Source organism: Scophthalmus maximus, chromosome 16 (assembly GCF_022379125.1).
Source record: "Scophthalmus maximus strain ysfricsl-2021 chromosome 16, ASM2237912v1, whole genome shotgun sequence".
NCBI lineage: Eukaryota > Metazoa > Chordata > Actinopteri > Pleuronectiformes > Scophthalmidae > Scophthalmus > Scophthalmus maximus.
In genome coordinates, this window is record NC_061530.1 from 20,289,184 (window position 1) to 20,313,411 (window position 24,228).

The 24,228-nt window shown below is 43.6% G+C and overlaps 3 protein-coding genes and 1 long non-coding RNA gene across 6 annotated transcripts; 3 read left to right on the forward strand and 1 right to left on the reverse strand.

Annotated features, from left to right (window-relative positions):
* The first annotated feature begins 1,567 nt into the window (after positions 1-1,567).
* pde6gb (phosphodiesterase 6G, cGMP-specific, rod, gamma, paralog b) lies at positions 1,568-4,676 on the forward strand. Its single transcript, XM_035612198.2, has 4 exons — positions 1,568-1,698; positions 2,821-3,035; positions 3,123-3,163; positions 3,258-4,676. The coding sequence occupies exons 2-4, from the start codon at positions 2,890-2,892 to the stop codon at positions 3,332-3,334; spliced, it is 264 nt and encodes an 87-aa protein (XP_035468091.1). The 5' UTR covers positions 1,568-1,698; positions 2,821-2,889; the 3' UTR covers positions 3,335-4,676.
* Positions 4,677-4,747: 71 nt separating this feature from the next.
* Positions 4,748-5,343, reverse strand: LOC118287224. Its single transcript, XR_004785610.1, has 2 exons — positions 5,174-5,343; positions 4,748-4,890 (listed from the first exon to the last, which is right to left on the reverse strand). It is a non-coding gene; the product is annotated as an uncharacterized LOC118287224 (long non-coding RNA).
* An 84-nt stretch (positions 5,344-5,427) lies between these two features.
* On the forward strand, positions 5,428-10,815 carry LOC118287193 (katanin p60 ATPase-containing subunit A-like 1). The gene is made up of 11 exons (XM_035612148.2): positions 5,428-5,560; positions 5,709-5,881; positions 6,584-6,723; positions 7,434-7,635; positions 8,119-8,246; positions 8,364-8,469; positions 8,914-9,072; positions 9,204-9,300; positions 9,578-9,709; positions 10,202-10,328; positions 10,452-10,815. The coding sequence occupies exons 2-11, from the start codon at positions 5,723-5,725 to the stop codon at positions 10,648-10,650; spliced, it is 1,449 nt and encodes a 482-aa protein (XP_035468041.2). The 5' UTR covers positions 5,428-5,560; positions 5,709-5,722; the 3' UTR covers positions 10,651-10,815.
* A 1,383-nt stretch (positions 10,816-12,198) lies between these two features.
* nploc4 (NPL4 homolog, ubiquitin recognition factor) lies at positions 12,199-23,313 on the forward strand. 3 transcript variants are annotated; one of them, XR_004785598.2, is made up of 18 exons: positions 12,199-12,405; positions 13,295-13,375; positions 15,066-15,175; positions 15,571-15,810; positions 15,909-15,957; positions 16,053-16,147; positions 16,221-16,344; positions 16,718-16,897; positions 17,042-17,128; positions 17,335-17,406; positions 17,482-17,608; positions 18,959-19,119; positions 19,229-19,300; positions 19,391-19,483; positions 20,287-20,403; positions 20,704-20,806; positions 21,099-22,335; positions 22,448-23,313. XR_004785598.2 is itself a non-coding variant. In XM_035612122.2 (17 exons), the coding sequence occupies exons 1-17, from the start codon at positions 12,391-12,393 to the stop codon at positions 21,260-21,262; spliced, it is 1,890 nt and encodes a 629-aa protein (XP_035468015.1). In that variant the 5' UTR covers positions 12,199-12,390; the 3' UTR covers positions 21,263-23,313. The 3 variants fall into 3 exon arrangements, 1 of the variants encoding a protein (XP_035468015.1); XR_004785597.2 differs by having other exon boundaries at positions 22,451-23,313; XM_035612122.2 differs by having other exon boundaries at positions 21,099-23,313.
* Positions 23,314-24,228: the final 915 nt, after the last annotated feature.

The window sequence follows — 24,228 nt, forward strand, 5'->3', positions numbered from 1 at the left end:
AGTTTCTGAGGCGCCGCTGACCCTGATCTCCCCGACTCAGTCGGTGATACTCTGTAAGTCCTGATTACACGGGAAGCCTGTCACTCACACAGTTATTCTTTTGATCTGGGTTATGCGGCAGATTACAGACGACACAACACTGTACTGTACCCAGAGACTCTGACGTGAAGGGGGAAAAACCACACCCCTCCAGACAGATTACTGCCCAACGACACGGCTGCAACGTGTCACTTAGGGCAGCAACTCACTATTTTTTCATTATCGCTACACCTGTCGATTATTTTCTTGATTAATCGATTAGTCGGTTTTTTTTTATGGTTCATAAAATGGTGAAAAATGTTGATCGCGTTTCCCAAACTCCAAGATGATGTTTTGTTTTGTCCACACAACAAAGATATTCAGTTAACTGTCACAGGGGAGCAAAGAAACCAGAAAATATTCACATTATAGAAGCTGAAATCATACTACTTGAACCGATTATCGAAATAGTTGCTGATTAATTTAGTAGTCGATTACTAATCAATTAATCGGTTAACTGTTGCAGCTGTAGTGTTTTGATATTGTCCCAACACAATGCTGCATCTGATCACATGAAGACTCACCTCCACTCTTCAGGTTACTGATTGAAATCCAATTTGAATTATCTTCATAACTCTGAGACATTCAGCTGATTTAAACCAACAATTCAACCTCATGTTGATTGGTTTTTATTCTCGTATCGTTGTTCATATTGTCTGTAGGTAAACACATGTCTGTAATGTGAGAGATCATTTACTCTTCAATGTTGCAGGAATAATCGGGCACGTGCCCTCACGGCCTCAGCTGTTAGGACACGCCCTCAAGGCAAATGATGTCAAACAACAAGCTCCTCCCACTGCACATGCATTACTTTTGTCCATACTTTTATGATCATCTCATGCGAGTCCCCAATCTTTATCAGAGTGCCCCTCTCAATGATTGGGATGCTCCTTTGAGGAAGAAAGAAGAGGGATTAGTTGATAAGAATTCCTGATTAGCAGTAAAGTGATTGTTTTCTGAGTGTCACAGGTGTGGAGGTCAGTCTCGCTGCAGGAGATTAAAGCGAACACACTCTCTGAGACGTTTGCAGGGCGGAGAACAGAATGAGTGGACGGGGAGAGGGAGTGGGGGCCATCTGACTTTTCAGGAAGCTTCCTATACGTCCATAATCCATAACAACGCACTCAGGGTCGTGTTATCTCCAGCTGTCCTACCATCGGCCCACATCAGGGTTTACACAAAGTTTAAATCCTCATAGTTTCATGAGGTTTCATCCCAAATTCTCTATAATGTGCCACAAAAAGTAATTGTGTGTGAATTTTTTATATTTATTTAACAGTTCTAAAATCACACATCTTTTTTCCGTCCATGATCTACAACCAACTCTCAACCTAAAAAACTCCCTGACATCCTGCAAATCAGAGCGACATGATGACATCATGCATATGCATCATGAAAGTTTGGATGTTTACAGAGTCTCATGTGAAGTGTTGACGTCAGAGCCGGGAGGCGGCGGCGAGCTCCTAAGCTCCTGCAGGGCTCAGCATATATAAGAGGGGGCCCTGCGCCCCCATTGGCCCCCACAGTGAGCCTATAGCATAGAACAGACCGGCGCTCCGCTGCGCGCACACACACACACACACACACGCTCGTCTGGCTGTCCGTCACCCCAGCAGCCTGGTGAGTACCACGACGACCAACAATGCTGTTATTGAAATATTAGGGATTTAACGTAGTCGTAGTAACCGAGGTTGTTGATATTATCACTGTTAAAGTAAAGATAATGAACTCAGGTGAAAAAGAGATTTAGATCTCAAGAGATTGAAGGTTGAACAATGATTGATTTTGGAAAAAGGGGATAAATACTTTTTATTTGGCTGGTTTCTACGTGATGACACATATGAAATGAAATGTCAGCAGATGAGATTTATTCCATCACAGCAAGGTCGAGGTTCCAGCAGCAGAAAGAAACATGGCAAACAATTATTTTACAACAACAATGTTAATTCTTCTGGATAAAAAAATAACTAGTGTGACCAACAGCAGTGGCATTAAAAACAGACTTGTACTTACTCAGATGAATAAGCTTGATTATTGAATTATTAATCTTTTTAACTTGAGCAGACCTTTTGTTCTTCTTTGTGCCTCAGTTATGAGTCAGCTGTGGGCGTCAGTGGTTTGGTTGTGATTAGTTCTAATAGCTGGGCGAAATATTTATTTTTATTTACTTTTGGAAGGAGCTGGACAAAGAACTTTTTTCCGTGTGAAACAAAAAAAGAGTCTGAAATTATGATTAAAATCAGATCACAGAATGAGTTATAAGAATCTGACAGAAATATATGAAGTGCTACTGACACGTTTTAATTATTAAACTTTTAAAACCAACTGTATCTCTGTCTACAAGATCGAGGATTCAACCATTTTCAAAATACAGATCGCTGGACATTAAAAGGAGAAATTCTGATGTAAAGACAGTATACACTACAGTATCTTATCAAGTTGTCGTGGCAACATGAGACATATTGACATAAGTACGACCACGGTGACGGTGATGAGAGGATTTGATCACTGAGACGCTCGGTGCGAGCTCAGCACATTCACTCTCGTGTCGTCCCTGCTCTAACAAGATTAGGTTTTTTGGAAAGGCGGGAGGGGGGAGCGCTTATTAACTTGAGCCGGGGATTAAGACTGAAGAGGATTGAGTTCTGGAATGTCACACAGAGGTGACGGTTAAAACTTCATATCATACACACAGAGTATGAATTGGTGGTTTTCTGTCTCGTTTCGCCTTAAAATCAAAAGGTATCATCGAGACGACTACGACGCATCTGAGCCGGCACACCATCACACGAGGTTCCACAACCGAGCGAGATGAATCTGGAGGCGCCCAAGGCTGAGATCAAGTCGGCCACCCGGGTCAGCGGGGGCCCCGCCACGCCGCGCAAGGGGCCCCCCAAGTTCAAGCAGAGGCAGACGCGTCAGTTCAAGAGCAAGCCTCCGAAGAAGGGAATCCAGGGGTACGTCTTCAACAACACCGGCCTTTTCTTTTCCTCTTTTGAGGCAAGTCATTGTTGTGTAATCTATTTTTTTTATCTTATTTGCAGCTTTGGTGACGATATCCCTGGAATGGAGGGCTTAGGCACAGGTGAGTTCTCTTCAGATCTTAAAGTGCATCGTGTGTCGTTGTGTCTCTTTGGCCCGAGCCAACCTCTCGCGTCTCACGTCCTCTTCTTCTGCAGACATCACCGTCATTTGCCCCTGGGAGGCCTTCAATCACCTGGAGCTGCACGAGCTGGCCCAGTACGGCATCATCTGAGCCCCTGCGGCCTCAAGGCGCCTGCCTCAGGCTCCATCTCCCAGCGTCGAACGGGACCAGACAAACGACCACGACGAACTGGAACAAACACACACAAACAAAAAAGAGAAAAAGATTCTATAACAAAAAAACAACTTTCTGTCGTATGACGCTGGATTCTCCTTCTTCTTCTTCTTCTGCAGCTCACACACACACCATCAGCTCACGTCTACGATCTGTCGTCTCACTAGATCTGCACCAGCGGCATTTTCTCTCTTCTTGCTTTCCCTTCCACTTGATTCTTCTTCTCTGACGAACCAAACACGAGACATGAAGCAGGGCAGATCTGAAGCCTCACGTGCGAGTTTCAGGAGACAAGCCTGTGAACGTGGGCGAGTTCCCACTTCCTGTGCCCCAGCGCCTCTGTCACCGTCTCCAGAGGCCTTTTCCATCGACACTGAACATATTGATAAGTCAAATGTCTTCTGCAGCGTCTGGACACCAACATTTCTCACTCTGCACCAGGACACGTCAAATGACCTTCACCCATTTTTCCCCTCTCCCTCTAAATCTTCCTGTTATTTTAATCTCTGTAGGTGTTTGTAGTGTACATGATCTTTGACTTTATTTTATTTTTTTGACACAATTAGGACAAGACACACTTTTAAGCGACATGTGATTTAAAAGAGAAAAGTATTTTATTTGCCGACACTAACAAAGCATCTGAGCAGGGAAACTTATTTTCCACCGTGTTTCCTTGTTTTAACATTAGTTTCAGATCTCCCTTGTATCATATTAATGTATATGAAAATGTGTTTTTTAATGTTTATGCTCATAAATCCACACGACACAGGCCACCTGTGTGTTTATGTTTGTGTTTTTAGGCTCATTATTTTATCTGTCATTTGTTCATGTGGAACATCTTCATCCATCATATTTTCTTTAAATCTCTGCGTTCTCATCTTCATCGATCGCTCGTCGTGTTCATGTCACACCTCAAATTGCACTGAGCTTCCCAGACTGTGATGTAATCTCTGTCATACTGACTTTATCTCTCATAAATTGATAACTTTGCCCAGGTGATAAACGCTGATTATGTTTCCAGTGACTGTATTGCAGGATGGCAGAGGAGTGTTTCAGCACACGCACACACACACACACACACACACACACACACACACACACACACACAGAACTGAGGAGATGTGTCATGGAGCTTTGTCCACTCTACAGGATGAGAGGGAAAAATAAAGCATTAAAAAAAATGGAAAATAGAAACGGTGACCGAGTGAGTCAGTCGTCTGAAAGTGTATCACCGTTTTTCTTTGTTTGCTGACACACTATTCTCAGATTTATTAAGAGTTGCATGTTAGGTATTAATTCATTACCAATCAAACCTCACCAAAATATTTGACAAATCACCAGACACACGAATTTGAACGAATGAATTTATAACGGATTATTTAACTTCGACAGAAACAGCAGTGTAAATGTACAAATGTCTTTTCAACATGTCACATGTAGCAGGTGAAGTCTCCCCACTTGTCCATCATTCAAACATTCAGGTCTCACGATTCCTGAGAGTGCGAGAGAGATAAAGAAACACAGAAATAAATAAGTATGCAGTAAAAATGAAGAAATTAATAAGATATTTTTTTATTTACGCCACTTTTGATTGACAACTTTCATACATTTACTTCTGATTTTACTTTTCCATTTCATATTGACTTAATCTATGCAATTATTAATTTATTCACGTATTAATACATCAATTAATTCATTTATTTATCAGTTAATGAATGAATTCATTCATTAATTAATTAATTTTTCATCGGGTTGAATTTCAACACTTTAGCTTACCTTTATGCTAAAGGTAACAGTTTGTTCTGCAACTTTATATAATGTTATTAATTACAAATTAATTGTGCATGTTTTATCGTGTTCGTCCAGATTTTATTTTAAAGTTAGGACAGAAAGATTTAGATTTAAATTATTTCCTGTTACATTAAAATAACTTAATAACAGGCACACTGAAATCACTTAGTTATAGTTATAGTTATAGTCATATCGTATCATAGTCAACCGGCCGGCCCTGGTTTCCAGTGATCTGATTGGTCAGTACTTGGACTGGTGACTGCCTTTGATCTGTTATCACTTGTTCCGCAGCCGATTGGCCTTTCAGCATAAGTTACAGGAGGGATTTCCCCCGTGAGGAGAGAAGCCACTTCGTAGGAAGGACAAGCCGGAGTCAGTTTCCTCGATAACCGCAAATCCAAAAATTCCATCTTAGAATTCCATTCTTTTTCCAGACTCAAATTTCCAGATATGACATCCGAGTACAAATAGCTGGATGTTTATCAAGTAAATGAACAGTATAAGTTTCCCCTCATCATAGATCTATCATTCAGCATGGATTTCACTGAGATGTGTGTGGAGATGGAGAAAGCCCGGCGGTCCACTCACCTATGCGACTCCTCCCTGCGCCTCTACGAGGGCCTCATCCAGAGGATCCAAAGCAGTCACCGCGGGTCCCTCGGAGAGTCCGCAGTGACATCGCAATGGCAGCAGGTGAGTTCCCCAAACCCATGAGCAACAGAAACAATCGAGTTGGAGCTGCAACGATCAGTCAATAAATCCCAGCTCACATTGGGCGAGAGCCTATCACAGGGCCACATACAGAGACAAACAACCATCCACTCTCACATTCGGTCAATTTAGAGTCTCAAATGAACCTGACCCCATTCTCATGTCTCTGGACTGTGGGAGGAAGCCGGAGAACCTGGAGAGAACCCACGCATACACGGGGAGAACATGCAAACTCCACACAGAAAGGCCCTGGTTGGTTTGAACCCAGAACCTTCTTGATCTGAGGCAAGGTGCTAACCACTACGCCACCGTGCCGCCCTTCATGTAAGATAACGTCCATAATTAAAGGAGTTAACACACACACCTTTGATATCAAAATTCCGCCCCTGAATAAACCTTTTGTGTTATAACTTGACACTAATCCATTTTTATCAGACAAAACAAATAGTTAGAAGATATCACACTGTGCTTTGTGATGTGACAGGCATTTGACGATGTGTTAATCAAGACAATAATCAACAGATATGTCCATTATGAAAAGACCGTTTTTTGCTGTCCTGTTTAAATTGAAATGATCTTTCCTCTTGTATCAAGGGACGTCTGTGTTATTTTCCTGGTCCTTGAGAACGTTCATGCTCTGTGATGTCAGAGCTGATGAAATACTCCTCTTCTGTGTGTGTCCAGGTCATACAGGAGGTCACTGACGAGTGTGAGAAGGTGAGAGTCTTCGTGGGAACGATTAACTCCCTCCGGCCAGCAACAGACATCTTTGCACCTTTTAAAAGTCTGCGTGTCCAGACTGAGGAGGATCCGGCAGAACAACGGTGTGTGTCCACTTGTTTTCGACTGTTTCTCCTCTCAGGTCAGACACACATAGTTGGTGTTGCCTCCTGTATGCATTTGAAATCATAAGCTGGCATTTATCTAGTGCATGACTAAAGTATGTCACAATATGTTTTTGAAGACAGTGGGTCATATTTCTGATGAAATATAATATACAACCACATCTATCCTCCAACCAGACTGTTTAAAAAAAAATATATATATATTCCTAATGTCTGATTCTTTATGTGATATATGTATACATAGATTTAGGCCAATTTAAAGATTAGGGTGTCTTTTTCTTTTACATATATTTGAAACCCCCTTTTTTAAATAATAATACCGTTGAAGTTTTCACTTCTTATGTAAGAACTGGAACACGACTGCTGTGTCTGGATGATTTCTATTTTTATTTTATTATATTTTAGTGTGGGTGTTTTGCGGCAGACTGATCCAGGAGACTTTATGCATTTCTGGCAGAATTGATTATTATTGATACTATCCAGAAAGTCTGTGGGCCAAAGTGTCTCTTTAGTTATGGAAGCGCTTTGAAGTTCATGCATTTCATCTCAATCAGCGCGTTGTGACCCACCATTTTGGATCAGAGCTGGTTAAAGTTAATGCTGCACTTCCACCTTTGCAGTTTATCTGAGGTGTGACCTACAATCTGATCCATGTATGTAGTTTGAATCCTTTGTTTGTGCGTCTGTAGGAATCCTGCTGCAGTGCCGAAGCAGTCCGGCAGTGGAGTGGGGCGTCTCAGGGGTACAGTGAAGAAGTGTTACAGCAGTAAAGTGAAGCGTTTCAGCAGGGCAGCGAAGCCGCAGAGGAAGGACCCCCCAGGCCTGGCTGGTCGAACCGGTCTGAACCAACCTAAACCCAATGCACGGGACACAAAGGCCACAGATAATAAGGTCAGACTGCAATTGATGATTGGTGGTGTTGTATACTAAGTATCGATGATGTGAAGATGTATTGAAGAGAAGTCCGCCGACACCGTCTTGATTGTATATAAAGGTTTATTACAAAAAGACGAGCATCGATTACAAGCACTGCAGAGCTTGGAGAGTGTCCGGCCAAAATGACAACCCTTCCGACTCTTCTTGGGGGTTACATTTATAGGTCCGTTGTTTACTTGAGCAAGAACATCTGGTTCAAGTTATACTATGTAAGACAAGGAATTTAAAGGGGGCCACAAGGAAAGGTGAGGGGTCATCAGGAGGCCCCTAACTTGGCATTCCAAAGAAAGAGATATAAACACATATTCCCTTCTCATTCCGTATATGGACGAAAAGACACTACAGTGGTTCAGTGGATGGATGCAGAATTAGAGCAATGAGTTGAACTGTCCACAAAAATGCCTTTTTGTTTGTTTTATCAATCTTTTTCCTTAACAGCTGAAGAAAGTAGCTGGACAAGCACCAGGGGATGAAAAGCGGAAGAAGTTTGTGGGACACGGGTATGACAGTGGCCTGGTGGCCTCACTGGAGAGGGATATCATATCCCATAACCCTAACGTACACTGGTATGCCACCATACAGTACACACAGTTTGTCACATCCTCCTCCTCCTCCTCCACACTGTTTCCTGCAGCCGCTCTCTTCTCTTTCCTGTCTGACTGAATTCTCTCTGTGAACTGTAGGGAGGACGTTGCTGATCTGGGTGACACAAAGAAGCTGCTGACGGAGGCAGTGGTGTTACCAATGGTCATTCCCCAATATTTTAAGGGCATTCGTCAACCCTGGAAGGTACACACACACACACACACACACACGCACACACGCACGCACACACACGCACGCACACACACACACACTCACGCACACACGCACGCACACACACGCACGCACGCGCACACGCACACACACACACACACACACACACACACACACACACACACACACACCTGGTTAAATACTTGGTGACACAGATCAATAAAGGCGAGTGTATAATCATTGTGCATCTCACATTGTTGTTGCTTAAACTTAAGATAAACTCTGAACCAAAGTAGTTGCCGGCACTTTAACATCCAGCCATGTGGCTTTGTAGCCTCGGACCCAGACGAACTCTGGGAGCTCATTTGAATTTGCTCTTCCCGACTCACTCTCTGGTTCCCCTCCACTGGGAAGCGATTTGCCTCGGGCAGAAAACTTGCCGGTCCAATCACAAACGACTGTCTTTGTTTGTTTCAGGGTGTGTTAATGTTCGGCCCCCCAGGGACGGGGAAGACCATGTTAGCCAAAGCTTTGGCCACAGAGAGTGAGATGACGTTCTTTAATGTGTCTCCCTCCGACCTGACCTCCAAATACAACGTGAAGTCTGGAACACTTGTCCGTCTGCTGTTTGAAATGGTGAGTATACTGCAAATGTACATGTGAATACATGAGAGGTAGATTGGGTCACCAACTACTGGTAAACAGCTACATCTAAATATTTTTATGATTTGACAGAGAGAATGCTTCTTAAACTGTTCTTTTCTTAGGCCCGGCATTATGCACCGACAATCATATTCATTCACATGATCGATTTAGGAGCCTCCAAGGAGCACGAGGTCACAACACAACTACTACAGATGGACGGTGAGTGGATCAGAGTGGTGGGGAAGTGAAGCTGTGAAAGGTTTTGTAAAATCGTTTTTTGTAGAGTTATTGAAAAAATACTAATAAAATCAGAATTGTCCAGTCGGACCTGTGTGATGCTTTTCTTGTGGCACCTTTAAATATCAAAGATCATGATTGGGATGAAATCTACTGTGTCACTGAATGTGCTCACCCCAATCCATAATCTGAAATATGAAGCACTGTATCGTACAAATGCCCAGAATTAAACACTTCGTCACATGAATTGTGCAACTAGGTGATGGAGCACTGGAGAGTGACGACCCCTCCAAGAGGGTGATGGTCCTCGCTGCCACCAACTGCCCCTGGGACATTGATCAGGCGTTACTCCTCCGCCTGGAGAAGAGGATCTACATCCCCCTGCCCACAGGTGACCTCATCACCCCGCAGACTGACGACACACTATGATGTCAGGCACTTTCTCTCAGCACCCCTAACTCTGACTGACCTCCAGCGCCCACGACAGAGGCTGCGCGCGACAGCTCTCAAAAACTAGTGAATCCAAAAGTGGTTCAGACAATTTTGTGAACTTTCCTGGGTGGGGAGCGTATGTGAGGACACAAATGTCCCCGGGTAAAATTTCCTGAAAATGTCGGAGTGAGCCCATGTGAGCACACAGCAGGAGAATGTCCAGGAAATTCACGGCGAGCGAGTTGGCGCTCTGCTCGGGGGCCACGCTTCGCCGGAACGTTCTGGACATTTCCCTGCTGTTGTGAACACGTCTGACTTCCTGCTGCGTTTCTTCGTACGTGAATGTCAAACTCCGGAAAATGAATGTGTGCAAACAGCTTTAGAGTAATTAGTAATGTTTGATTTACTCACGTTATGTATTCATAGTACGTGTGTGTGTTTGTGTGTGTAGCTGTGGGTCGTCGAGCTCTTCTCGACATCCAACTGAGGGAGGTGACTTTGGCTGCTGACATGAACCTGGATGTGGTCGTTGAGAAGACGGAGGGCTACTCTGGAGCAGACGTCAGCAGCGTCTGCAGGTTTGTGTTCGTTACTGTGTGTACTGACAGGGAGTAAATCTGTTCAGATTGTTATGTTGCACGTGTGGTCATTAACAGTCGTCCGTCCCCTGCGCCTCTCTGCTTCATCTTTACATGTGTCAGGGAAGCGTCCGTGAGGGCCATGAGTCTTCTAACCAGAGGCCTGAGCATCGCTCAGATCGAGGCCCTGTCCATCAACTATCTGCAAAGGCCTGTGACCATGGAGGACTTCACCTTCGCGCTGCAGAGTGTCTGCAAATCCGTCACTTCTTTCGAGCTCAAAAGATACGAATTCTGGATGGCTGAGTTTGGGGGGAAATAGAGGATGGCACCATTTCGACGCAGAGGGACCGGAACCTCTCTCTCTCTCTCTCTCTCTCTCTCTCTCTCTCTCTCTTTCTCTCTGCCCCCGTTCATTTACATGTTGCGAACTCGTCGTGGAAACTTGATAAAAATTCGCAGAGAGAAATAAATGTGTTGACAAAGATCTGTCTGTGACTTATTCATTTTAAAAGTCGATTGTCAGTCAGTTGTTTAAAATGACAACACAAAAAATTGCTCGATATACACACATTTACACACATGATACAATTTTGGGTTTGATCTTTGGTGCTTTCATACAGTTTTTGTTCAAAATAAGGTTTCGATGATATTTCATGATACATGTAAAAGATACTGTGCTACTAGGAAAAGGCCATTTAGACTTTGAAGTTATAAACATTAAACTTATCCAAAAATGCATTATTTTAATGTATCTAACCTGGGAATCTCATCATATTCATCATCTCTTAAAAAGAGACCAAACCAAAACAGCCAAGTGACGAAGGTGTCACTTTGTGAATATCTAAAAATCTGACATGAAAGCGATGTTTCCACGTGAGGTTTGTCTTATATACATTTTTCCACAATAAGAAAATGCATGTTTTAATAAATACTCAGCAGATGCTACAGACACTGGTGAGGATCCATCTAGATCTAGAAGATCTAGTTATCTGCTTAGATCCCATTTTGTAATGTATCAAGCAGACTCGTAGGATGCAATCTCTACCATTGCGTGTAGCTAAAACCTTCAAATTAATAAATAATAAATATATGTATAATTTAAAAAAATCTTTTATAACATTCAGTGTATCACATTCATTGAATGTTATAAAATAATTTATTCCCACATGCACCTCCAACACAAATTGTCCTCCATCAGATTCAACTATGGTGATATTTATTCATATATTATCTTCCTTTACATTTCTTCCACATCCTGGTAACATATTCAAATTCAGCCACGACACAGATAACTAGAAAGTGGAAACAGATAATACCACCAACCTTAGTATTATGGCTTTCAACTGTAGAACAGACTTTGCACATGGAAAGATTCATTTGAACAGGATTAATGCAGAGGATAGACTCCTGAAAATACACTCATTAAGGAATAGTTACTAACATCCCTTACAAAAAAATTTCGAATTATTTTTATATTTTTATTTTTCTGTCTGGATGTACTGTGTTTATTTGCTTATTTAATTTATTTGTTTAATTATATCTTTGTATTTAAGAATCCGTTTGAATCAGTATCTTTTGAGACCTGTCTTTGTTTTTCATGTTGACATGATGAATCTATGATTATGATTTATAAATGTAAAAAAAAAAAATGATTTAACCTAGTCAAAATATGTACAAAGCCAAGAAAAATAAAAAATATCCCACTCAAAACCACCTACCCTCATCTCAATATCCACTCATTATTTCATTTTTGTTTCATATTGTATTCAGCATGTTGCCCATCACTGTAAAGAAGAAGAGGGGAACGTTTGTTTTCAGCTAAAAAACAACAACATCCAAAAAGACCCCACTTGTTTCGCCCGGACTCATTTCAGTGTGGGACCCGGTAGCAACGGACGGTCGGACGGTCGGTCACCAATGTTTGCGACACCCGGTGTGTGAGTTGTGTGATGGAGTTTCGTTGACTCACACACACACAGACAGTGAACGCGACGTGAACTCGGTGTCGAAGCGTCGGTCCCACCACACACTTGGCGACACGCGTGGGGAGAGAAGCGACATGGCGGATACTATCGTGAGTACACGGCGGCTCGTGTTCGTGCTAGCCCGTTAGCTCGCCTCCTTTAGCCGAAGTGATGAGGCAGCAGAATTAGCTCGCATGCTAACGTTAGCTTGGCTGTGATCTTTGGCGGAGAGTGACTCGGGGCCCTGTTGAGCTAACAGGCTAATCTGAGCAGCTTCTGGTGAACTGACGACATGATCCGAAGAAGAAGAGGCATTGTTTATGTTTCCCCTTAGTTCTGGAATAATAATAATAACCACAGAAATGTCTGGGTTATTATTGTTTGACGTGTTTTAGCTCATTGGCCAAACATTAGCATCGGTGCATTGTAATGAAGCCCCGGTTCTGTTGGTTCTGTCTCTTCAAGTGGTGGTTCCACGGTGAGTAGACATCTGAATATCATCATTCAAAAGCTGCTCGGTGTGAAGAGGAGGCTTCACAAGATCACGTTATCAGCACTGGGTTGTTGTTTTTTCTGCACTGTCATCGTTGTCATTATGTCCCGACACTGACACCACTGTAAAGAGGTGGGGGTGGATCCCTTGTTTTGACTGGCAGGTGTTGGGGTGGGCGTCATTATGAATCTGGATCTGGTCCATGTCATCCATCAGCTTCTTCCACATCGACTGAAGGCAGTTGGTGTTTTAATGTAGAGCTTTTGTCATTAACGATGAATCTGTCCATTTATTTTCTCCAGTAATCGATTAGTTGTTTGGTCCATACAATGGTGGAAAATGTTGTATTGTTTTGTCCACACACCAAAGATGTTCAGAGGATTTTGACTTTCCCCCCATAAAAGCTACTTGTACGATTATCAAAATAGTTGGCGATTAATTTAGTAGTCGATTGCTAATCGATCAACTGTTGTAATGTAGTCATTTGTCCTGTTTTGTCCCGTCAGATCGTCAGGGTACAGTCCCCAGATGGGATGAGGAAAATTTCTGCCACCAAGAGGGAGACGGCTGCTGCTTTTCTGAAGAAGGTACGGTGTGTGTGTGTGTGTGTGTGTGTGTGTGTGTGTGTGTGTGTGTGTGTGTGTGTGTGTGTGTGTGTGTGTGTGTGTGTGTGTGTGTGTGACATAAACATACAGCTGCAAACGAGGACAACAACTACCAGGCCTGTCACGATAATTACGTTATCAACTTATCGTACGGATGACAGAACTCAAAAACAGCCGTTGTGTCTTGTTGACATGAAAGTGAACGTGTCAGCGACAGTCCAGCCAAGTCACGCTGCTTCTGTCCTCCCGTCTGTTCTCATCGTATCATTAATAAATCACTGGTTTGTTCTATAACGTGTCAGAGAATATGGATTTCTTAGTGTTTTACTAAAAAGCACCGTGTCTTCAGATTGTTTTGTTTTGTCTGAGGCCTAAACACAAGTCTAAACTCTGGATAACATTCCTCTCTGCAGTGACACAAATCACGTTGCACAAATATACTGCAAGCTCACAGGTTCAGTATCAAAAATGGTCTTAAAATTACGATTATATTGTTTATCGCAATTATTTCTGGGACAGTATATCATACAACAAAAAGTAGTTGTGATGACGAAGCCCAACAACAACAATTATAGTATTTGATGTCGTGTTTCTCCTGAGTTTTGCTCGTGTCATTGTTCAGTTATGCACAAAGCATTTGAGAGTATAGTGTGTAATGCGCTCCGATCATCACAGCTGCATGACAGGTTGAGGTTTTTCAGCCCGGGCATTAATCCTACGCAGAGTATGAAAAAGGATAATAAACAAACAGAGTAATATATAGAATCGACACAGTAGCGTGTTTAGCCTGCAGATCAATGGCAGGAGTAGCTTTCATATCCCTGCTGATGTGCAGCCAGCGACGGGTCGTAATGGGGAAAACCAACGGGTGTGAGGCAGAGATGTCCCGAGCCCTGCTCAGTGTCGAGTTTCACACAGTGGCGCCGTCTTACGCTGGTCTTTTGTGTGGCTTCGAGGACAAATAATGACTCTATGCTCAAAGAAGCTCAAATTCTTCAGACTGTTCCCTGCTTCATTTTAACTTTCAAGTCCCCCTCCATTCAAAAAAGTGTTCTTCTTCTGTTCCTATCCTCTACATGTCTGACATTGACTATAGGGACTTGTATGTGGTGTTTCCACATTCCTCTCCTGGAGGAGGAGATTTCTGTGTCTCACTTCTCTGCAATTTGAAATTCAAAAAAACAGAAATACAGAAAAAACTATCGCTGTCGAATATGCAAATGTGAGGCAAAGAAACCGGAAACTTCCAGTGCAGCAGAGGCAGCACATCATGAGAGGACGACAGGTGTGTTGGCTGACAGTTAGGGCATTCAGGTGCCACTGGAAAACACTAACACCTCCACCCGCACTCTTACCAGCCAAGTTTGTCTCACTGTGTCATGACCATTAGAGGGGTTCTTACAAGCCCCGGTTCTTCTCTCGTGTCAAGAGACTCTTTTGCCAATCTGCTTTGAGATGGACACTCTTCACACACACACATGCATCTTTTTCACTTACACACTGTTGGTCTGAATTAAGAGACGTGCTTATCATGAGCTCAAGCCCATTTAAGACTGTCTCAACATCAATAGGCATTTCATGGTGGACAAAGTCAGCAGTGCGATGGTGTAAAGATGCTGCTTGTGTTGTCGCTCGTTGTCATTGGGTAACTGCATCCACTTCTCTACCACAGGTGGCCAAAGAGTTTGGGTTCATCTCCAACGGGTTTTCTGTTTACCTGAACCGCAACAAGACCGGAGAGATTCTCTCCCAGAGCAAAACCCTCAGCTTGCTGAAGATCAAGTGAGTGAAACAAAAAGATGGGTTTTGGTAAAATTATTACAGTGTAGAATCTTTCAACTCATCTCCAACAATCAGATTCAGAAAAATACAAATATTTTCTTCTGTTTTGTTACTTTCTAAATCTCGCTTGTGGTAAATCTAAGGTTTGTCTGCTTTAAAAAATGGAAACGCATACTAAATATTATGCACAGTGACACTATAAAAAGTGAAATAAAAATATGATCAAACAACTAAAATAGAAAAGAACCACTCAGTTAGAGGAATCCAAACTACGATGTTCAAATGTGCCAGAAAGTAATACGAGCAATTCATGGTCTGGCTAGATGAAAGTTATCACTGATCCCGTGTTAATTAACGTGTGTATGGTCTTATTTCTTTTTCTTTTTTTCGTTCAGGCATGGGGACATGCTGTATCTGTTCCCTTCAGGATCCTCCACCTCCTCTGGAGAGGTGATGGACACGGCCACCCCGCACACATCTTCATCACTACCGTCCATCTCATCATCCGGCTCCATCACCTCCATCTCCTCCACGATCCCTCGGTCCTTCTCAGCACCCCAGGTCCAGGAGGACCAGATCGATCAGTATCTGGCCAAGCAAGACGGCAAGATCTACAGGAACAAAGATCCACAGCTGTAAGAAAAGAAGCGTCCGCATCGCGTCATAGATTTCAGTGAACAGTTTCTCTCAGATCCCTCACAACCCTCCTCTTTTCTTTTCTTTTTTGTTACAGATGTCACCACGGTGCCCTGGGGAAATGTGTACACTGTGTACCGCTAGAGGTGAGAGAAGCTCATAATTATCTTTCCCCTGAAAGATCTGTGAAACTGTTTTAGTCTCGACGTGCTGAGGATGTTGCATCTTATGTTTTTTCCAGCCTTTCGACGAAGACTACCTGAATCACCTGGACCCACCGGTGAAGCACATGTCATTCCACGCATACCTCCGCAAACTGACCGGTGGAGCTGATAAGTGAGAAGTTGTTTTTTAAAATTTTTATCCTTTAATATATCCGTTGGTTCTAACGTGGTTTCATCTCCCGCAGAGGGAAGTTTGCAGCTCTGGAGAACATCAGCTGTAAGATCAAGTCGGGCTGCGAGGGCCACCCTCCCTGGCCAGAGGGGATCTGCACCAAGTGCCAGCCCAGTGCAATCACGCTGAACAGACAGGTACGTGTCTGATCTGATGGAGTACAGCATCAGAGTTGGTGGCCACGTTCAGTCCACCAACAGCACAAACTCATTTATCAGACTCACAACTGAGAGAAAACAGTCGGGAGAGGTTGCAGTTAGCAGACAATGTGTGTGAGATCAGGTTCAGGAGGAGTAGGCGGAGGGACGTCCTGTTAGGGAACCAAAAGATAAGAACGGTCTGGACTGAGATTGTTTTTCGGTGACAGAAATGGAGTGACAGCCTTTTTTGTGTTAAGATAACCTTTCTCAAGATCCTGAGGTCACAGACGGAAACTTTCAGATCCTCAACCGTGCTGCTGTGTTGTTTCTATCCTTTATACCGTAACATAGGAATCTGTTCTTCTCTCAGAAATACAGACACGTGGACAACATCATGTTCGAGAACCACACCATTGCTAACCGCTTCCTGGACTTCTGGAGGAAGACGGGCAGTCAGCGGATGGGATACCTGTACGGCCGGTACACGGAGCACACGGACATCCCTCTGGGCATCCGAGCGGAGGTGGCGGCCATCTACGAACCACCGCAGGTGAGAGAGATTGTTGTCGAACATCACAACCACATCTGTCTCCTTGTTGCTAATCTTTCCATTTGTCCAGCAAAACTGTTGTTTCTTGTGAGTTCTCCTTAAAGGTTCAATACTGTTCTCCTCCTCCTCGTCAATGTGTTGCAGAATGCCAATCAGAACAGCCTGGAGATGTTGGAGGATCCCAAAGCTGCAGCTGTGGATGAAATCGCTGCCAAACTGGGCCTGTGCAAGGTCGGCCTTCTCTTCTCCGTCGGCTTTTATTTGTATCTGTTGTGTTTCCACTCTTTTGAGAGCTGGCAGGATGTTTCAAAGCAGACTTGTTATCCAAAGCCTCTGATTAGAAATGCATTTATTGTTCAGAGTTAAATAATTTTAACGTGTTTAACTGGAGGACTTGATGCGAATCAAGCTGTTTTTTGATTTTCTTCTTTTCTCAGGTGGGCTGGATCTTCACGGACCTGCTCTCTGAGGACACGAGGATAGGCACCGTCCGCTACACGAGAAACAAGGTGAGGACGACCACGACGACCTGTTCCTCCTTCATGTCCTCCCTGTTTTCTCATTGTTCTGACTTTGTGTGTTAGGACTCCCACTACCTGAGTGCAGAGGAGTGCATCACAGCGGGTTACTTCCAGAATCGCCACTCAAACCCCTGCAGACTCTCTCGAGATGGCCATTTTGGCTCCAAATTTTTCACCGTGGTGGCGTCAGGTGAGTCTGTCGCTATTCATACTTATGATTTGTTTACAGCCAAACTTTAAAGGAGACCTACTTTTAGTGGGTTTTTAAAAATAGTTAATGTTTTTCTGCAAAGTTTAAAAAGCCCACGGTAAAGGGAGCTCCTCCACTGCTCCGGACGCTTCTGAAACACCTCGTCAGTCGTCCCGACGATACTTCCGTAACATGACTAAATTACAGAAGTGCACAAAGCATGTCGACTGGCTGGTCTGACACGCCTCCAACAAAGCTGGGTTAAGTGAGAGGGGAGAATATAAAATAAAACAGTTGTCGGTTGATGTTCACTTTAGTCTGCAACGACAACAAACCCTGATCCATAACCCCTGACCCCTGACCTGACTGAAGTTAAACGCAGCATTTAATTGTTACGTTGTTGTCCGCCATCTTTAGATTTCCAGGAGAGACGTGTCGATACGCACACGCAAGCGGTGAACCAATGAGTGGAGCCAGCTGGCTAATCAGAGCAGGAGGGAGGGGCCTTTAATAGACAGGAAGTGTTCTCAGCCCTGGCTGTGAAAGAGGAGCTGCAGGAAACAGACGTGGTTACTGAACATTACAAGCATGTAAACCTTTTCCAGTAATAACCCAGATAAAAATTATGAACCTGAATATATCTCATTTAAACCAAGTCATATGTTAGTGTACATAATTTCAATTTCAGTCCTCTCGTCGTAATACAAACCACATGCTCCTCTCTGGCCGTGGGATCGGTGCCAAGTGGTTTACTCTTCTGTTGTCAACGTTCACGGCCTCTTACATATTTTGTTCCACACATGCACGAAGGCACGGAGCACAGCGGTGACCTCATCACTTTAACTCTGCACTAATGAGGCTCTGGCGGCCAAAGATGGATGATGTCATGGTTATGTGATATGATGCCAGCCGCTCCCAAGTCCGTGTGTTTGTAGATGAGTTGCATGTGTGAAGCTGAAGAGTTTGTTGCGTGCACGACTTATTTGTCGGTGTTCTAAATTTATTTTTCATTCTTTATTTTTACGTTGTGTTTAACCCTCTGAGGTCTAAGCCAATTTTTCATATTTTTGGTCTGCCGTGTCTCCTCGTTTAATAATGCATCTAAAACCTCAACCCTGTAATGTACAGTCGTTATATACATCTTTTTAATTTTTCAGGACAACCTAGGATATCAGAATATGTATGCTACAGTGATATCACATGAATGTATAAATAGTTAAACGACCATAAAGACAAAAGAAAAAAGAAAAACTTTAATCTCACAGAACAACAACTATAAAGATTTATTCCCTTTTGAAAGCTGTTTTAAGATTATTCCTCCTTCGTGTGTGTGTGTGCGTGTGTGCGCAGGCAGTCCAGATAACCAGGTGCACTTTGAAGGCTACCAGGTGTCCAACCAGTGCATGGCTCTGGTGAGAGACGAGTGCCTGCTGCCCTGCAAAGACGCCCCTGAGTTGGGCTACGCCAAAGAGTCAAGCTCGGAGCAGTACGTACCGGACGTCTTCTTCAAGGTGAGAGATTTCACTCGCGTGCGTCATTTCTGTTCCTTTGAAAAGGTTCATGGGACAAAAAGATGTTGAGATTTTTGAGATTGAATCTGAACTTTTCTCTCCCCAACAGGACAAGGACAAATTTGGAAACGACGTCACGTTTCTCGCCCGGCCTCTTCCTGTGGAGTACCTTATTATCGACGTGAGTAACAGATGCTATTTTACACAGAAGGCACATGTTTGTGTTGAGGCAGCATTTGGTCTAATTTACTTGTTGTTTTTTTCTTTAAAGATCACGACCACTTTTCCAAAGGATCCTCAGTTCACCTTCTGTGCTAAACAACCCTTCCCCATCGAGAACCGGGATATCCTCGGAGAGACACAAGTGAGCAAACGATGAGCCGAAAGAGTTGCACTACTATAACGTAAAGTGTCTTATCCAATATACAGTATATAGTGGAATATTGTGGGAACAGGAATGTTGTTCGTCTTCTTACCAGATGAGAAGATCAATGTTATGTTTGGCCAAAAACCGAGATTAGAAACAGAGGGAACAACGTTAAAAAGCAAAAACATACATGACTTCTGGCAAATACCATATTGTTCTATTTACAATAGATAATCGTGTTCAGTTAAAAAAAGTGCACGCTGAGGACGGATTCAAGGTTCAAGAACTGTGTCGTCATTGTGCAGGCACAACGAAAAAGTGTCAGCCTCAATTTAAACTTCATAAAGATTCACAAAGTATAAAACATACACAATATAAAAATAAGCAGCTCGACCAAACAAAAACCCCCCTTTCTTTGGTAAACACAAGGGTTCACACCGTTGTGAGTTCACACTATTCGCTTTTGAACCCGATTTTTCCGCTCGCCAACAAATTCTGGAGCTCGCCGGGGGAGTATGTAGAAAGTGAAAAAGAAATTCCTTGTTCCAAATCCGCTCCAAGATTTTAAGGTTTCTTCCTCGGGTCATGGAAGTGGGTTCTGTAGTTTTCTTGAGTAATCCTGCTGACAAAAAAAATAGCGAGGAAAGACAACACAAAGGTAATAATTATCAAATGTTTGAGCTGATGATTGATCATCAGGTATATGACGGCAGGAGACCGTGAAATGGTCAGTGTGTTTCACAGTACGGAGTCAGAGGAATCACGCGTCCTTGTTTTGTGTTGTGTGTTTTCCCCTGCAGGACTTCCACAGCTTAGCCACGTACCTGTCCCAGTGCAGCTCCACAGCGTTCCTGGACGTGGTGTCGGACTTCCACCTGCTCCTCTTCCTCGTCACCAACGAAGTCATGCCTCTGGGAGTAAGTCCTCCTCTGCTCTCGTCTTCTACTCGACCGTGGCTACATTCTCCCCCCACCCCCAGGGTCTGGAAGTGGTTACTGCTGCAAGGATGTTTTCACTCAGACCCGTTGTTGGTGTGATTTTCGAACTTGCCCCGGACCCATCACAACTTGAGAAAAAAGAAAAATATTTTTTCTGTGTGGTCCGATTTGCACGTTGTCTATAAATCCCCAGACTTATGAAAACAAAGAAACAGTGAAGTGTTTCCTGAGTCATTGTGACAACAGGCAGATGAGTTTGTGTGTTGTGTTTTTTTGCAGGACAGCATCGGGCTGCTCCTCGACGCAGTGAAGACGTCCAACGAGGATCTGGCGCAGACCTGGAAGAAGTCGGAGCAGTGGGCCACCATCGAGCAGCTGTGCAGTAAGTTGTGACGAGATGATTAGTCCGTGAATCATCTCCGGTACCTAATCACTGGTTTAATAGATTTCCTCTGTTCAAATACCAAAATGAACCTTGGGTGGATCTTTTGGTTTTGGACTCTGAAAGGGACAGTAAGCCATTTTAATCTAATCATCCAATATGTCCCTGCGGTGTCGCTAGCTGTCTGTTTTTATGTGGCTCACCGCGTCACATGATCACGTTTATACAAATGCATTAGTATTGTTGTTTTAATATATAATGAAAATAATTGATATCTCCCCTGTGCTTCCAGGTACGGTGGGCGGTCAGCCCTCCAGCTCTGTGGGGTACGGGGGGGCCATGGGGGGCCCCTCGGCCCCGGCCTCCTCCTCGTCCATGTGGTCCTGCCTCCACTGCACCTTCATGAACCAGCCCGGCACAGAGCTCTGTGAAATGTGCAGCCTGCCCCGCGGTTAAACTCCGCCCCGCCCGCCCTGCTTCCCCCAATCTCACACAGCCCCCACCCCCGCCCAGCCCAGCCCTCCCTCTTTAACCCACCAATGACGTAACCGCACCAGGACCAGCCGCGAGATCTGGATTTGTTTTCCTTTGCCGCCCTCACGTTGAAGCCTCTGACGAGCGGAGGGATCCTCCAGTTTACATCCAGTTCATCAAATAAATCCAATAAAGGCGGACAGGTTATTTTTTTGTTTTTGTCTCCCTCGTCACAGCGGCCCTCGTGAGTGGCGGCCGACATTTCAGTAAAGCACTTTTGGCTGAGGCCCCTTTTTCCTTCAACCCGTGCTGAAATAACCCCGCCCCCCTCCCTCCCGGCTTCGATAAGTCCTGCTGTGACTCAGGACGACAGCGAAGACTCGAGTGTTGGGACGCTCCCTTACGTCAGCGGCCCGCTTCACTCTCACGGCGTGTCCTGGAGAATTTTGCTGTGTATGAAATACATTTGAGGAATTGATACTGTTATTTAATTAAGCGTCTTTTTTTTCTTTTTTCTTCTTTTTCTTTGATCTGATTGTAGCGATACCTTTAAAATTTTGAATCCTCAGCGAGGACTTGGTCCTTAAAGTACAATCATCAGTCAAATATCCCAGACATGGGGGGGGGGGAAAGCGAAGAGCTCCAGATTTATTCGGCTTCAGTAGAAGAGTTTATTGTCAGTATTAAATAACTTTGATTTGAAAATGCAGATGCATGAAGCATACGTAGTTCCTACAGATCTTCTCACTGGTTTGTTGGAATCGTAGCTTCTGGTTGTTGTGTTTTTGAACCTCGGCACGATATGTAGCTTTATCTCATCGGCTGTATGTTTAATACCCGATGTCAAACGGCCCCTGGACACCTCGCCATCATCCATCGACCACCACGACCGACTGACTGACTTGCACTGGTTGCTCGCCACTTTCCTCTCCGTCAGCTCCTCCTTCCTTTTCTTTTCTTTGTTTTTTTTTGTCATTGTTCCTCCCATCATTCGTCTGCCTTGAAAAGATTTTTGGAAGAGATCGCAGAACAACACGAGAAGAAAGATACTCAAGGTATCGTTCGTCTCCTCTCGATGTCTCAATGGGCAACTTTAAATAAATTTAAATAAATAAAAAGCATATTTGTTACTTAGTTGGCCACTAATTTATTCCCCACTCTTTCAAGCAGAGACCCTGAGCTTCTTCCAGCAGCGGAGGAGGTGGCGGATGATCAGTGGTGCAAGAAGCAGCCGAGGCCGAAAACAATGTGAAAAGCACTTCACTCAAAAATCGCCACTTCTCCCTAAAATACACACAAAAAAATCTGCAAGTAGTTTCTGCTTCCGTATGAGTACGATGAACGGCAACAAAGAAAAAATGTAACATAAGCAGAAATATCATGGAGAGAGAAACCTTGACAAAAACTTCCCCTTTAAACCTTTGACAGTCAGCAGTGTGTTTTCTTAATTTTCATGAGAATTCATATTGGGACCAAAAAACTATCACTTGTTTGTAGTGATCATCAAGAATATTATCGTTTAAATTTCCCTCATTTGACTGATCTAGAGTCAGTTTCAAGTCCTGCTCCTCGACACGCAAAAACGGGGGCCAATCACTTGATCGCTGTCCCGGGCGGTTGTTGCCGGCGGAAACGGGCCTCGCCAGTTAAGTCGTGTGCGCGTGCGTGCGGGCTGCAAGTTTAAATATTTATGAGAGGTGTGCTTCTTTGTAAAGACCTTGGCGGTTACTGCATTGATGAAGTGAGAATATATTTTACCCGTAGATTAATTTGAAAATGCTTGGAAACGTTATTTGTCTTTTTCCTGCTCTCATATCTCCCCCCCCCCCCCTCGTGTGAATTATTTGAGAGCATCCTCTGTCGTCACGGTAACAGACGGTCCTTTTCTATTGGTGAAGGGGCCGTTTGCTGAGCGAGTCACTGCAGGTTCCTCACTCTCCACTCGGACCCCAGAGAGTTGTCGTCTGCTACCTGGATTTGAAACAAAATGAAAATTGAAAAAAAGAGAAACAATAATAAATGACAAAAATTGATTTTGCACATCATGTCTCTGATTATTATTATCTAGTGTTGGAATGTACAGTTCACTGTGACGTCATTTCATCAGACGTCATCTGGTAAACACACAACAACACATCTCTCGTACCAGATTAATGATAATACATGTATGCACAAAACCAGCTCCTTAAAAAAACAGGGATGTTCTAAATACGTTTAATGTGAATGAACAAGCTTGTGAATAAAATCAAAACAGAACTCTTATAATTATGTACGTTATCGTACATTAAAAAGCGTTTTGCCAATAAAAGCCCAGAAGGAAAACTTCACGTGACTTCATGTGCCTAATGTCAGATAACGTCCATAATTATATGATTTCTGTTTAGATTCTTTCACAGGTGTACGTGTTTATGATTGTTGATGGACTCCTTTGGCACATGAAGTGTTTCAGGACGTCCCCTCTGCGATGAACTTTACATCACGCTGGATGTTGTTGTGTCTGCATGGGAACAAAGTCCAGAAGCAGCTGGATCATCTGGAACCGGACGGAGGGAGGGAACAGCTGATTGATGCTGCTCATTGGTTGTGGACTCACTCACATGTTTATTAATCCCATACGCGTGTGGTGTTGGTGTGTCTGTAACTGATCATTTGCCCTCACTTTTTTTGGTTTTTTATTGTCACATTCAACAACTTGTTTACAAGAAGTGGGAGGATTTTTATATTTTCACAAGATCTGGTTTTAACTTTGAATTAAATTTTCTTCAGGCAAAAATACCAGGATCTACTCAACATATAACTTTTTTTGTTTTGTTTTGTTGTGAGTTATGAGTGATCGGAGCAGGTGGGAGTCCGGTGGTTCGAGCCCCCGCTCCGGCTCCTCAGTCCTCAGGTCCGCAGATGAGAAACAGATGAGGAACAGAACAGGAATGTTGTGTGTTAACATCAAA